The 16,871-nt window shown below is 31.9% G+C and overlaps 1 protein-coding gene across 1 annotated transcript in view; it reads right to left on the minus strand.

The window, feature by feature from the left end:
• LOC132745794 (centrobin-like) overlaps positions 1-16,871 on the minus strand; it is a 46,206-nt gene that overhangs the window by 17,306 nt on the left and 12,029 nt on the right. Inside the window, exons 3-9 of the mRNA XM_060734773.1 lie at positions 12,253-12,395; positions 11,049-11,704; positions 10,138-10,249; positions 6,258-6,393; positions 5,813-5,885; positions 3,985-4,146; positions 2,578-2,655 (exon numbers count right to left, since the gene is read on the minus strand). Of these exons, the coding sequence (XP_060590756.1) occupies positions 2,578-2,655; positions 3,985-4,146; positions 5,813-5,885; positions 6,258-6,393; positions 10,138-10,249; positions 11,049-11,704; positions 12,253-12,395 (1,360 nt within the window). The remainder of the gene's footprint in view (positions 1-2,577; positions 2,656-3,984; positions 4,147-5,812; positions 5,886-6,257; positions 6,394-10,137; positions 10,250-11,048; positions 11,705-12,252; positions 12,396-16,871) is intronic.

The following is a 16,871-nucleotide window of genomic DNA, read 5'->3' on the forward strand; positions in this document are numbered from 1 at the left end:
GGATTGTTTTTTTATTCATCCATAATGATTTAACAAAAACATGCTCAATTTGGAATGCAATAATATTCTATTAATGTTTTTATAAATCACATACTCTTCCCTACACTGCAGTCATGCACTAGTCTTATGGATTTCCCGGCCCTTAAACCTTGTGGTATAGTGGAGATGAGTACCAAACTCAAAGTGAAGGCCCTTTACGCAACATACATCCAGAGTGCCTGGGACAAACAGAATGTAACATTTTGACTCATTTCTCTTACTATCCCGTACATAGGTTAAGGTCTCTGGCCAGGTACAATTAAGAAGCGCATAATTTTAATTGATATACATGCATAAAGATATATGAGCCGTGCCATGACAAAACCAACATAATCGGTTTGCGACCAGCACGGATCCAGACCAGCCTGCGCATCCGCGCAGTCTGATCAGGATCCATGCTGTTCGCTTACCAACCCTATAACAAGTAGAGAAACTGATAGCGAACAGCATGGATCCTGATCAGACTGCGCGGAAGCGCAGGCTGGTCTGGATTCATGCTGGTCGCAAACCCACTATGTTGGTTTTGTCGTGACGCGTCTTATATATATAGTGCAATGAGACCTGAAACTGATGGTTGAAGTATACTTCCCCTAACCATTGCTGAACATGGTAAATTATAAATTTTTATTTTATAAATTTTTGTATATTTTTATATTTAAATTTTTAAACATTAATTGTAATAATTGTCACTGATATAAAGAAAAAACGTATAAAGAGAAAAGTACCTTATAAAGAGAAAATGTTCACAAAGAGTTCACAAAGGGAAGTAATTCAGTAAAATAATCTTTGCTAAGGTTTTGGGTCTTTGGTCAAATGCCTAAAATTATGCCCCAAACAGCCAGGTGTTAAGTTTCAATGGATTATACAAGTACCATCAGCAGATGTGGGGAAAATCTGCTCACAGGTAATTTTCTAAGATCAAGAAGGGGTATAATAAAAGTAAATGTATATGCCAGAGTTATGGCTCCCACATAGTGAGGAATAATCATTATAATAATTTCAAGCAAACATTTAACTGGTAAATGAAATTAAACATTGCATCCATAATTTTAACCAAGTGTCCTGCATAAGCAACAATCAGTAGTTTAGGCTTTTTCTTAGAATAAATACAGTACATGTCATTTACTTAGTGCAGTAATGGGTTTAACACCCTATATAATCTAATAGGAGTTAACCTATTACTGCACTAAGGTAAGGGTGTAGTTCACTTTTTATCATTTATCTAATAAAAGGGATTTTGTAGAAAAATTTGAAATTTTATCTTTTGCAAGGTATAAATTTAAGGGATTTTCTTCAAAAAAAGAAAATAACACTGAAACCTTTAAGGGACTTTTTAAAACAAATTCATAACCCTTTAAATTTCTGTCTTCATTTTTCTAATCTTTACTCAACAGATGTTTAAAATTTTATTTTTTTCCCCTATTAAAATCTCGTTATTTCACCAGTTTTTATCCTATTTGAAATATAAAAATATATATGTAGCTAAACACCCTTTCAATAATCTTGAATTTCAAATATTTTAATGCATTATCCTGACGTATTGGTAATACCGATGATTTGAAAATATCAAAGTTTCATCTTTCTAAAAACAAAAGGAAAAGCTGATAAGCCACAAGTAAATATTGTTGGATAATAAAAGAGCATTTCAAACCTTGGATGATAAATATCGTTTCGTGACAGAGCATTTTATGGACAAAGAAATACGAAAAAATGTATCAAAATTTCACTATAGCTTGATCCCTATCTTAAACTATGTAGATTTAAGGTTGATTAAAACTAGATCAAAATATGGAAAAAATAAAGCTGTGCAAAAGTTCAGAATATTAACAGAGTTTGTATTGTTAAACATATTCCATAGATGAATCATAATAAGGTACCATAGGTTGTAAAGTATGTTAATCATATGGAAATACTTGAAATTGTAAGAAATGCAGAAATATCTATACCATATCTATATATAATAGGGGATTTAGTAACAATTTGAATATACTAGATTAAAACAGGGGTTTCATTATAACTGGATAGTCAGATAAAAGCCCCTGCAACAATTTTAAGCCACCCAGTGACTTTCAGTAATTTAAACAAGAGATGCACATTCTTTAAATCAAAATGAAAACCCATGTTTAACACCCTTAAAGGAATTCCACTGAGGTCTAACAGAAAGCCATTTTTGATTTCTCATTTTGGGGGAAACACAATCACAGTGGGGTAAGGAGGATGGATGAGATAAAAAAGGTGAGAAAATAGTTTTGACAAGAGACAATATCATTTTACTGAAATCTTCACAATTTTTGAGCTGCGTCATGACTAAACCAACATAGTGCGTTTGCGACCAGCATGGATCCAGACCAGCCTGCGCATCCGCGCAGTCTGATCAGGATCCATGCTGTTCGCTATCAGTTTCTCTACTTGTAAAAGGGTTGGTAAGCGAACAGCATGGATCCTGATCAGACTGCGCGGATGCGCAGGCTGGTCTGGATCCATGCTGGTTGCAAACCCATTATGTTGGTTTTGTCGTGACGCGGCTCAAATTCTTACCCTTATAGATTTGTCCATGCCTCCATCTGCGTCCCGCTCTTTCTGGTAACGTAAAAGTTCTTCCTCTAGCTTTCGGCACTACATAAGCAAGAAAATGGAAAGTTTTCTAAATATAAAATTGCTTTATAATTTAAGCTTAACGTGACCTACCCCCAGAAATCATCTTCCACTTTTAAGTGCTGCAAAGTTAATAATTGAAATATAGAATGCTTTAGAGATCACAGTGACCTTGTTCTTTGATCAAAATAGGTAATGTGGATTACTAAGAACTCATCAAGGTGTATTTACATATAAAGTTTGAAGTTCCAACTGTATAAGGAAAAGAATAAATTTATCATGCAATTGCTATGGTAACTGCCCGATAACACTTGCCTGATAATTATTTTTGATATCACGTCAGTAACCTGATATCAAAAATTAGCCCGGCCCATTTTAACGGACTTTTTTCAATTGCTTATATTCTCATTTTCATCAGCATGTGAATTCTACAATGTAATCTCATACCCTTACAAGTCTTGAATCAATATGCGAAATTTATTTATTTATTATTTCGATTTCAATTACGAATAAATTAGATAGCGAATAGTTTTAGCACCAACTAAATGAAGTGACGTCATAACTTATATTGCAAATGACATCATCGATGTTCACATCATACTATACATGTAATCATAACAAACAGGCTAGACGATTTTCTTTGAGAACTTGTAAATGTTAACTTTATTTCGCCGGATTATTATTTAATAAGTGAACAAATTGTTTCGTTTAAAAAATAAGATGCATGTTTGTGTAGCTTGTGTTTGATTGCCGATTTGACTTTTATTTGATTGAAATTATCGTGAACTTTTGAATTTGACAATTCAAGACAAAAATTGCAGTAAAGTTTAGTTTATGTGATTCTTAGCGGATTTTTGGATCGATGTTTTAAAAATAATAAAGGTCAAGAATGCATTCGTTATGTATGAGCACTAAACATTTCTGTTTGGTATCTTTTAATCGCCGAGTGCGACAAAGAAATATTAGTTATGTTATTTGAATTAACAGTTTATTATTGTGAATTACATTGCAATAAATAGAGGCATACACAAACAATTGTCTACTGTCTTCGCCCTTTCTAGCCCATATCAGCCTCGCCTGATAAAATTGATATCAAAAGACAGTAGCATGTTATTCTCTATTTATTTTTTGGTCATACTGCTGTCTGTTTAATATGCAAATTAGATAAACATTATTTTCAAAATAATCACTGGATTAATGATTATATGTATTATATTTATAAAACATTTTTTTTATCTTACTTTCAATGTTCTGTCAATATATATAAGGAACAAATTAACTCCTGTGGAACATTTATTTTTTTATAATTTTGAGGTAATAGGGGCATATATGCATGTTTTATTTGCTTACCTTAGCCAGGGCAACATCTCTTTGCTCCATAACAATCTGCATTTCTTCTTGAGTAACCTCCCGTTGCTTTTGTCTCATCTCTTCTACCTTCCTGGTAAATGCTGCAATGTCTTTATCTCCCGATGACTGCGAGTCCAGTCTCGACAGCAGTAAATACATATCCTGAAAAAATAAACAAGTTGTGAGTCAATTCTTGACAGCAACAAATACTTATCCTAATAATATAAACAAGTTGTGAGTCGAGTCTCAACAGCAGTAAATACGTTTGCTGAAAATTAAAACGAGTTGTGAGTCAAGAGTAAATACATATGCTAAAAATGTAAACAATTTGTGAGTCAAGTTTCGACAGTAGTAAAATACATATGCTGAAAATATAAACAATTTTTGAGTCATTTTTTCAAAAACAACTAATACATTTGGTAAAAATTTGCAGAGCCTACAACCATGTATATTGTGTTTAATATGTGGTCAAATTGCAATAAAACCTTCAGAAAGGAGCTGTCAAATGAGTGACAGTATGCTAGACTATTTCCAATTCATGGTAGTAAGAACAAGTTCACAAATTCACAAAGGGAAATAACTCTGTGAAAATTCATGCAAGTTGCCAGTAACAGGTTAAGAGTCAAAGGGAAGACAAATTATGGCTATATATAGCACACTGTTGTTGTTGTTTTTTGTGGCTTTTATTTGGGGCTTTTTTAATTTTAGACAAATTTTGCATACTGTGTCCATAAACAAATTCAAATACAGAAATACGAAATAACAAAAACATTAATATTTGCACTGTTGGCTACTTGATAACTAAACTTTCTTTAAACAAACTAAATAAACTATGCAAAAATGTGTTAATTATTTTATATGTATCTCCGATGTCCTACATATTAATTGGCCTACTTATTAACTTTTTTTATTATCAATCAATATCAACAATATTTTATTTAATAACTGAAACACTGTCACTGTCAATGTAAAATTGATAATCATACAGTTCTTTCACGGCTTAATCAATTATAAAATACAACTTTCGTGCAGAATGAATAGCAGAATCCAAAATTAAACTTTGCCGTTCAACGGCAAACCATTGCGACAAAGAAGCGCAGAATAAAAAATCGATGTGAAAAATGGGAATCTTTTAGAACGAATGCTTTCAAATAAGATACAAAGCAAAAAATATTTTCAAAAAAAAACTTTGGGCTGTGTTATATCTGGTTCAATACCAGACACCTTCATTGTTCATGTACTTTTGATAAAATGAAATTGTATGGGTAAATTGTTTGTAAAGTAGGTTTACTGTCTGAGTCAATTTAACATACCTTTTTCATGACAATTTTTGCAACATGGACTCTACCTGCTTTAAAAGTAGACTGGTCTATTGTAAATAAAAGGGGTTTCATGTGCAGAATTATAATTTTTGCAGACAACAGGTAAAGAGAAGAATATAAATGCTGATATAAGTCTATACTGTCAATATTTTTTTGCTGTCAGTCCAAAAAGGTTAAACAAAGGCCCTATGAACTTCATAACTATGACATCTCCCATGTTTATATAAGGGAATACTTCTTCAGGATTTAAATTGTAAATTTCACCTCACAAAGTAATTTCAGAACAACAATAATGATTATCTTAAAACATGCAAAAACAGCAGTGACCTTTAATCATTTGATAAACTTAAATCAAAATTTTCACTTTTATTTTTCTTTAGTTGGGTTTATAGTAACTGTGAACACTGTCAAGGTCATATGTAGGCAGGCTGGTCTGGATCTAATTTAATGGCAACTGCAAAAGCTTATAATTTTTTACTTCCAGCAGGTAAGAGTTGAGACTATACCTCATTTTCTATCTGATCTTCATCCAGTTGTAAATCTAAATCAGATCGTTCCATAAACGTTGAACCTTCATCTCTATAAAATAAAATAAGCTTTGATAACTGAATGTGAGAAAATAATTTGTAGATAAAAGTTTTGTGACCTTTTTAACATTTAAGTCTAGGTAAGGAATTCAGTAAACAAGGTCATCAGTTTTTTCTATAAATCTGAACAAGTACTTAGTTTGTTTCAGTCCAAATCTATATCATTTTTCATTAAAACTAATCAATGAAAAGGATGATTTATAACCGGTATACAGTTTCTTTAATCAAGTTTTGAATTCAGAGCTTGATTCCTATCCAAAATTTGTTAAACTATCCAATTCACTATTAAAATTCAAAGAGAATGGTTCAATAAATAGCTTTACATTACTGGTATAAAAGTTAAACAAGGGAGGTAACTACATACCTGTGAGAATCAAGCCTCATTTCAAGCTGATGTAACCTTGCCAATATGTCATCTCTCTCCTCATTGGCTATCTTCATCCTGGCAACTGTCGCCTCATCGCGCTTCTTCTGGGCAGCGTAAACCTCTTCTACCAGATCTACAAACAAAACAAAAGTTTAGTATGAATAAGAAATAATCAACCAAAGCCCATCATGTTTAAGCTTAAATTCTGAGACAGGGCTAAATTTGGCCATAAGTAAAAAAGCCATTTCCTACATACAGGTAAATTATCTTGTTGGGTTTTATGTCGCACCAACGCAGTATAGGTCATACAGTGACTCTCCAGCTTTATTTGTGTAGAAAGACCTCAGGTGCCGTTTCGTGCAGTCTTTCAGACACAACCGATGCTTTGTAAGCTAGCTGGATACCTTTTTCACATGAAAGAATCCAAAGTCCCTGGTGGGATTTGAACTCACAGCATTAAGGGGCAAGTAATTTGAATCAACAACCTTAACCACCTAACTTATATAGACATCCCCTGAATTGTATCTGATGCACTTACTACATTAGTTGTGAATTTAATGGATTTAAATGTCTCACCCATGAAATCATTGCTAATTTATTTAGAAAACTTTTATCAAAATACCATCATAACATTTTTACTCTGTATTTTTTTTATACATACATTGTAAAATATCCATGTTTGTTAAATAACAGAGTCATTCTGTTACAATTCTTCAATATAAGAAAGATGGGAACAAAACAATTTTACTTGTTATAAATTTTATACAGACTATGTCATAAAAGATACTATTTAAACAAAAAAAAATATTGAAAGATTGTTGTTTTTTGCTGCTTTATTTATGAATACATAAGGTCTGCCTAAACATGCAGAAAAATTTCACTTAAATCTATATATTAGAGTTACGGAAATAGTTTGGATATCAATTAAAGAGGACATCTAATTTATATGACAATTATCATTATATTCATATGACATCAATCTGTAAAACAATAACACTTTTAAAAGATTATATTGCACCCATTTAAAATCAACTTATAAATCAAAACTATAGAAAAAAAAAATCAATTTCATGAATTTATGAAAAATCACTATAAGTTATCAAAGGTCTTGGACATTAAATGAAATATAGAGAATTCATATGAAACCAATAAATCGGGGCGTCATCTTTGATAGTTCAGACTATAAAAATTCCGACATTAACACCTCGTTTTTATTTCAATATTATCTACATATAATCCTTTTGTCTCTATGCGGATAAAAGGAAGATTTCGAACTTTATATTGGCATTATGGATATGAAATTGATCGTACATTCAGATAAGGTGACGCATTACTTTAATTTACACGTTTTTATACGCTTTCATGTTAACAACGACTGTAAAAATCCTTTGTTTCTAACAATTAACGTCTCTATACAAGGAAAATTAAATTGATATTAAAATGTAAATCACTCTGTGCCATAGCGATCAAATATCAAATCTGAGTGCGAAAAACAAAAAAATTAAATAAAAAAAATCCATCCACGATCCGGATTAATCAAACAGATTTAATTAATTCCGGACACCCAAACTATTAATTTTTCATATATATTTTTTCCCCATTTTTTTTTTTAATACAGGTAACCCAGCGTCATCATACAGTTTATGTTTGAAGTGTAATTTAAAAAAAAAACATAATCCTATAATTTATAAACATAATGCAAACGTCCTTGGAGACAAGGTTCACAAGGTGGCAATAGCCGAGGTCTCCCATTGCCAAACAGAAATGACTGGTTTTGCCCATCTAAAACCCATTAACAATGTTAGATGGTTAGATATAACTTGAATGGAAATATGGCAGGGACTTGGCATGAGCTGGTTTTAATAGAAACACCAATTAAGATACTCATAGAAAAAAAAAATTCCCCATGTAATCTGTGCAGAATGTTACATAATGTACGAAGGTGAAAATTTTAGAAAGGTATGCAAGCTTTTAAATGAATTTCACAACAAAGTTATGATCTGAATTTTTGAAACAGATAAAAGTACCATGCTGCTGAATTTGTGAAATGGACTTTATCCTGCTTTAATTTTACAACTGTTTATGGTAAGTTTGATAGATTACGATATGACAAAAAAATTAAATGGCAGCCACTCTAATTAAATGATGCTTTACTGCATTAAAGAAATACTAAAAAGCAATAAAAGATATAATACATGTAACATGTTTCAACAATTTTATTAAGAATTTAACATTAAACATGATTTAAAAATAAGTAAACAAAATTATCATCAAGGCTAGGAAAAGAATTGTGGGAAAATATCTATTTATTCTTGGGTGTGGTCACAGTAGGGGGATATGCCATATAATTTCTTAAAATATTCAGACAAAAAACTATCAAATAAACCAACATTTTAACTGGCTATCATAATGAATTCACAAATTAATTTTTAAATATGGAGAATTTTCATCACTAAGGATCTTATCCTTCACACGTTGTTACCGGTAAAATAAAATGATTACTATCTGCATTTTTAATATCTCAATTCCATATTTTTCATTTTATTTCATAAAAAAAAAATGTTTTTCATTAGCCTCATGGAGAAAACAATGATTGTGTCTTTTGAATATTAATTCCAACATTTCTAACACGCAAATATATTGCTGTTTAATAAATGACAGCATGTTTCTAGTAGGGGGCGCTTTTCAGGAAATGTTGTCTGCCTAACTGCCTCTATCTTCCAACTCGTAATTTACACAACGTAATCCCGGAGACATGCTGGGGAACAGAATTTGCCAGGAAAGCTATTTCCCATCATGAATTATGTTTACATAAGCTGCGGCGAAACTTCAAAGTGAAATATTGCTTCACAATACAAGATGATTGGCCGCACAATTAGTCTGCGGAGAATCAATACGCGGAGATGAGAGGTAGATTGCCGTTATACCTGATCGCGAGTTATTGCTTGTCAGACCAGCCGTCAATCAATACGCCCGTTGCTACATCATACTTGATAACTTGATAAATAGGTTTTTCTTCGACTTATTCATTGTCAAAAAAAATAACAACAAAAAATGGACTTTAAAATATCCAATACACAGTGAATATGGAATCTCTACTAAAACCATTTGTCATTTTTTTTATCGTAAAAGGAATAAAATAGGAATAAAATTACCCTACATCACAAAACTATGATAAACTTGAGAATCAATTTGATTTTATCATTTTATCATCATTTTTATGTTATCTTTGTGAACATTTCATGACAGTGAAGAAAATAGTAGGCCTATGAAACCATACAGTGCCATACCAGACTAGAAAATGCATGCAGTCTGTCCAGAAGACCTGATAACTTATGACTGAAATTTTTTAGTTCTTTTTTTTCCATCTTAAAATCTCTCAAACTAAAAATGAACTCCTCCAAATTCAAAGCAGGACAACTCCATTATATAAAATTTAGGGGTAATAGTTATGAGGTGTACATCTGAAATATTTATTGACAATATTTCCACTGAGTTTTACAAAATTCTTTTACTCATATAAGCTTTATCAGCCTAGTTTCCTATGAATATTTATAACATACATAGAGTAACAACAGTTAAGATTATAATTTTTGATGATTTTCACCCACAATGCAATGCTATGAAGTCACCAGTGACTGAAACAGTTGTCAGTCTAACATAAAACCTCACAACATAAAAAAGTTCTTAAAATATGAAAACAATTTACTTCCATAACTGTTTCGAATTAAAAAAACATACTCTTAACAAAATATCTCAAAAGAAACAATTGTGAAAATGCCGCCACCCCTACCCCCACGTCCAATAAATGAAACAACTACACAAAAACACATATATTAAAAAATTTGGATATTTGTGGGGTCCAAAAAAATCTTACCTGCAGCTTTATGGGCATCCGTGGGGTCAGAGTTCAGATCTAATCCTTTGGTTTTGAGGGTCAATTTCAGCATCTCCAGCTCAGCATCCTTGTCTCTAAGTTCATTCTTCAACTGAAGAATAACGACTAGAGATAATGAATTGTTTCATAATAAGTATACTTAAGCATGAGGGCAATAAAATGGATGCACTTTACTCACAGAAATCTGTCTCTGAGACTAAATATTACTGGAAAACATTTTGTAAGGTTTCTTTTATCACAGAAGACTTTGCCTTCTTGCTTATGTATTGAACTTTCTTTTTCTAGAAAAATAATTGCCTTTCTTATCTGAAATTATTGAAAAGGGATAGGTTCTCATATATTCTGTGTAAATATTGTGGGGATACCAGTCTGAGCTGTAAACACTCTGATTGGTTATTTTCAAATTCTGGCTTAAAGAATGATGTGGACCAATCCGAAGCAAGGAGTTCTTATTGCAAATAATGTTGTTTTAAATTTGTAATACTGCAAGAAAAGTTATAAAAAAAAACCCAGATAAAAAGGTTAATAAATTCTGTCGGAACAAATTAAAGGTAAATTTTTCTTTAAGGAATTTAATTCTCCCATAACTTCAAACCAAAGTCCTGAATAATTAATGGCAGAATTTGGACTTTAGGTCATATATTAGCAGTTTCCTTCAATATAATAACCTTAAGATAATGTACCTAAACACACCGTACATTCAAAAGCAATTAATAAATTTAAAAGTGAAACCTTCAATGAAATACACAATCCCTTAATAACGTACAAGGAACATTTTAGTCTGATAACAAATTCAAACCACATTTTTTTATCCTTTCCTTTATTACTTTGGTTTTATGATAAATTTAAAGTCAATAATTATGGATAATGAATTTTTTTTTACAATTTACCCTTTTAGCTTCCTGTCTCTGTGAATCTATTTCATTGAGAAGACTGGTTATATGCTTGTTTTGATCTGGGTCTAGACTGGTCCCTGCTGCCATTGCTCCTGGACTGGTTCCGGACCCGTAGTGCAATCTGGGTGAAGCAGACGCCATAAATGGTGGATCAGGAAGAATAGAAGTATGCCTTGGGTAATATTGTTTATAATAATCTGACAAATTTGCACTTGCACCAAATCCAGGATCTAAACTCTGACCTCCTGTAGCACCGGTTGTTGTTGTAGTTTGGTTATCTGGAGATGTGTTCAGAGTAGCAGCCCCTGCCAAGGTAGGGACAGAAACAGACTGAGAAAGGTGGCGCTCTGACAACCCTAAGCCTCCAAGACTTGAATTTAATGCTGGAGATGTCATAGGTCGTTGTAAAGCTGATGGTTGTAAAAGTTGAGTGGAATGCATAAATGGATTTCCTGACAGACCTGGATAGTTGCCAGAAAGAAGGCTTCCAGTGTATGGCATATAAGGGCTAGCACCAAAAGGATGTCCATAATACCCACGTAAAGGTGAAGGTATATTTGTAAAAGGAAGGGTAGATGCTCTCTCCCTGTTTGACTGAGTTTCTTCAACATTTTGGGGACTGGAGCATGATTTTCTGTCACCTGAATAATCTGAAAAAGGTAACAAGTGTATAAGATTCTTAAAATATTAGAGTTCAGTCTTATACACATTAAATATCCAAGTTCAGTCTCCATTATCTAATACTCATTAGATTTCAATGGGAGTGCCAGATGAGTCCTGTGCTATACAACGATGTCATTTTAGTGCATTTTAAAAACAAACCATTCTAAAATGACGTCAGTATTTACGAATTAAACTGCATGCTTAATTAGGATGATGTAATTTTGCTGTTATGAAAGAAGTTGTAATTTCATACAAGAAAATAGTTACAGTGTATTACATAAAACTCAATGGAAAATTGTTTTATTAAAGTAAAGAATTTAAAATATGATGGAATACGGTAGAATATGCAAGAAAAAGTATCTGATATATGTTTGCGTTTTGGATTGGATACTTCAATCCAAACAGCAACATATGACAGATATAATTATTATGTATCATTAAATGGCTTTTCCATTTCATATTTGTTACAGTTTTTACTTCAAAAATGTTTCAATACATTTACAATTGGAAAAAAAAAATATTAAAAAAATATTACTCAATTTTCTCCTGGTAGACTTCGGGGATGGTTCTGGTGAATGTTTAGGGGAACCTTGGGGAGTTTTGGCAGTTTTCCCCCTTTTGTTCCTCACATCCGTGGATTCCAGCTCCTTTTTCTCCTTTTTTTCCATGTTTTGTTGGCTGTAATGAAAAACCAAATTTACAATAATTCTAGTCCTATTATTTTATTAAACATTAAATTTTTTATAACTGTCTGTTATTAACATCATTCTATGACCCTATTTCTAATCAAATTTAATACCAGATTTTCCTAATTTTTGGGAAAAAAATATACAATGGGTCAACAAAAATAAAGAACTTGTTATTTTCACACTGTGATAAATGATGTCATATTAATTATTATGATTTATTATCATGATTTAGGGGTATATAAAAGAGTCTGATAATCTACATTTAATTTAATGACAATAAATCCCAATTCCAATGTTAAAACAATATGCTTTTCCATATTTCTTTTGTTAAAAAATAATACTAAATTCTGCAAAAATAGATACTTTGTGCTTTTCCAGTATATATACCTGATTTATTCGACATACTTGTAATTTCATTAAATTATTTATTAGACTCTTCATAATCTTTAAATTTTCAGCAGGTTATTTCATTAAATTCCCAAATCAAATACTTTTCCCAAATTTCAAGCCATGTGTACTGCCATTCCGGTACAGAAAACTATCTATTGCAAACTCTTCGATCAACACAAATATTTTCATTTCTATTTGCTGTACCAATAGAAAGAGAAAAAAAAACCACATACATATCATTCTATCAGTAAACATAAAATTCGATCATCAAATATTGTTAAAAAGCATCTATCTATTTTCTTAGCAATTATTGCCAAGTATTTACATGTGCTCCGTGTAAAGTTTACAGATCTTAATCAAATGTTCATTTAGGAACAATGAAAATATTTACAGCCAAATAGCTTGTGTTTGTTCACAATTCTAGCTGTTGTTTGATAGATAAATAAGATATTTGCCCGTAACAAACCGTTTTATGTATTTAACAACTGTTAATCTGAGCGTATCAACTGTTTTCGATCAGTTAGTAAACTTGCATAGTGTTGAAAAATGTTTAAATACTTGCCGAGAGTAAAGATGCAGAAGCGGAGAACGAGAAAACTTGATTCTCTAAATACGAATCAATCTAGAAGATATGAGTTTATTTAGCTTCAAGGGCTATACAATAGGACCGAAATTAAATATCAGATGGGAACAAACACGGAGATAGATTTGTAAAAGCCACACAGCCTGAACATCCAATTGAACAGGACAATGACGAAAAGGCTGGAAAATGTATGACAATCGCTAATTAAATCGAGACCAATCAAAGACCGGCAGTCATTTAATACCGTACTGTTCGACAATAAACTTGTCATTGCAAATATAAACTACTACAGTATATCAATCCGGGCTTAATTACTTCATTGACGATTCTGTACTTTATTTGTTAAATCATTGCTAAAAATATCCCATGTTATTGTTGAGTTATCAAAAAAAATTTTTTTTTACAAATAGTGCCAGGTGAAGAGAGAAAGCTGGTATTTCAACACTTACTTTTAACACATTTAGAATTACTGCTTTATAAATTTCTTTTCATTATATTCCTTATCAAAGTTTTATAACTGAAAATTAAAGCATTATAAATGTCAAAGATATTTTTGGCAGAAAGTAGCTTTTCCACAACTAACAAACTAAATTCATAATTTAGACATTTGGCAACAAACTTGTGTAAGATCAATAAAAACATTGGCGGGCCTTTTGTACTGCAATTTTATTTCTACATTATTATTTGCTCTTATTTTTGATGATACATCACCTTTCAGAAAATTGGTTTAATTACAGTGTTTAATCTAGCTTTGTCTGAAAGGGGGCCCAGTGGGCACACATATGCCTTGAGATAGGGAGGCCATCTTAAAAATGTTTGTGGCATAATGTAGGCACAGAAACTGAAACAAAATGTTGAAAATAAGAAATATAGGAAAATAATTAAATCTGACCCCCTTATCATACAATGATACTCAACATTAAATTCCTGCAATATAAAATTCATTATCGCTCCAATCAAATGTCCGAAATTGGAATCAGTTACGCTATGCTTTAAAAAATGTTTTTAATTTTCCCTACGAACCAAAGAAACAAAATCAAACACGTAGTAATCAATTTCTGTGTCTTGTTTCACTAATCACCTCGTGAAACTTAACCCCGTACGAATAAATATGGAAAAATAATCAATTTCAATCACAAACCAGGTTCAAGCTCTCTTGGATTTCTGTTTACATAGTCTGTCAACGGCACGCTAAAAACTTCAGATGATAGATTCATACATCGCAAATCAGGCACAAATCGCTATCAGGCCCGTTACATTAGACTAAAACAAATTATCAGTGAGAAGGATTCTGTTTCTCTCGCTAATAATTAAATGGCGCTACATTCCCGGACAATTAGCGCGAGATTTCGCCGTACTTAATTCATCAGAAAGGTCTTAGGGAAACATTTAGCAGAGCTGAAGAAAAAATCTCTTTAATAAACATTGATAACGAGATTGTTCTTGAAAGATTTTTCAAATTCATCTGTTTTTTAAAGCCCAGCTTTTACTTGGATTAAGCCATTTTATTTTATGACAAAAACTTGTCTTTAATAAATGTGTCTTGTTTTTCATCAGTCCTTTAAAATAAATGTACCTTTCCACTTGTCCATGTCAGCATTTTAATCATTTTTATCACAAACAACATTGAAGGACAATCATCTATTAAAGAAAAATCAATACAGCATTCATATTGCTTATTAAGGGTTACCTCCCATTATTTAATCATAAACTCATTTAATTTCTTTTGACAAAATATGGAAAAAGGGAGACAACTTGCTTATTATCAAAAAGTATAATATCAGGAGTTGTCTTTCTTATTTAAAAGTCTTACATATTGATGATTTTTCTTAGGAAGAAGGAAATTATCTCATCCAAGAAAGAATGCCTACATAAATAACTCACCTTAACCCCCCCCCCACACACACACAAATAACTTCCTTAGTAACATGACAGAATACCAAATCCCTGCAACATGTGGTCAAATCTAAATGACAAAATGTTTCAACTCAAAAGATTAACAGTTGTAAATCCAATTTATTTCTTTTAAATGTTTCCCTCTTTTGAATGTTCTACTTAAACCAATAATTAATGTTTTCTTCTTTTTTTTATGCTTTGTGGTTTATTTTTTGTAAATACAGTAAGATTGTTGGAAAAAAATTCAATTGCATGATACTAGGATCTAAATGATTTCAGAGATACGAATGTAACACAAATGAACAAATGTTACACAAAAGAATTATGATGAAACTATGAATGAAACAGTAAGTTTTTTTTCTTGTCTTTTATGGTTGGGTTTAACACCATTCAACACAACAATGTAGGTCACATGTGTGAATGGTGACTTTCCAGCTTTAACTGTTGGAGGAAGATTTCAGGTGCCCTTCTGTATATCATTTTAGGCACAAAATTTTTAATGGGCATCTGTGTAGAACAACTGATATTCTGTAAGCTAGCTGGATAGCTTTCTCACATGGATAATACAAAGATGCTGGCACAGCCTGAACCTACAGAGGTGAGTGGCAAGTGGTTTGATTAGTCAATGGCCCTATCCACTGACCCATGGACCCCCCCCCACCCCCCAACAGATAGTGCAGTAATGCCGTTTATCCGGAATATATTATTGACGCAATTTCTGATGCAAATTTGTAGTGCATCAATCAAATTTGGATTGACTTTCAGACAAAGGTATCAATGAATTTGCACCAGCCAATAGTTGTTATCTGGAACTCCGCAAATATGGGTTCTTCCAAGCTTAATCCCCCCTTGTAAAAACAAACTTTAACTGTTACAGCTTCATGGTGCACTTACAGTCCCAAAAGATTAGTCAACCTTATTTTCAAAGCTGTAACTAACTTCACATGTCAATACACTGGTAACAGCTGGTGAAATTGTGAAATGATACACAAGAATGATTCAGCTGTTACAAAGCACTGCTATACAACACCTAAAGCTTCAAATTATACCAAAGGAACAATAATTATACAAAAGGAACAATTATTATTTCCAAGCATGGTAAATTGATACAAAAATAAATTACAAATGTAAGTTCCGGTTATAAGTGACTACTCAGATCTGTGTGGGGCAGCTAAACAAAAAAACAAAAGATGGTTCAGGTAGTATTTTGCTTTCCATAACTTTTAAAACATTTCGTTGTTTTTATTTTTATTTTGTTTTTTGTGTGTTTTTTTTTTATGGAATAAAGAGTAGTCTGCTTATTTTAGTGAGTAACACAAACATAATATAATATTTTCTAAGGAAAAAATGTGGGGTTTTTTTGGTAACGAAATATTTAAAAAGTAACAGAAGAAAATACTATTGAACTGTCTTATGTATTGGTTTTCTGCCCCATGCAGATCACTACAAGTCACATTGAGTAGGTGCAGTGTGTTATTTAAAGATTATCAGTATGATGCCCAGAGAGGTACATGACAATAGTAAACTTGTTTTTTTGTTTGTTTTTTTGGTTGGGGTTTAAATCCCACCTCAATATAAATCATTTGGGGACTTTCC

This window comes from Ruditapes philippinarum, unplaced genomic scaffold, assembly GCF_026571515.1.
Source record: "Ruditapes philippinarum isolate M1 unplaced genomic scaffold, ASM2657151v2 ctg1138_1_1_1_1, whole genome shotgun sequence".
NCBI classification, from domain to species: Eukaryota; Metazoa; Mollusca; class Bivalvia; order Venerida; family Veneridae; genus Ruditapes; species Ruditapes philippinarum.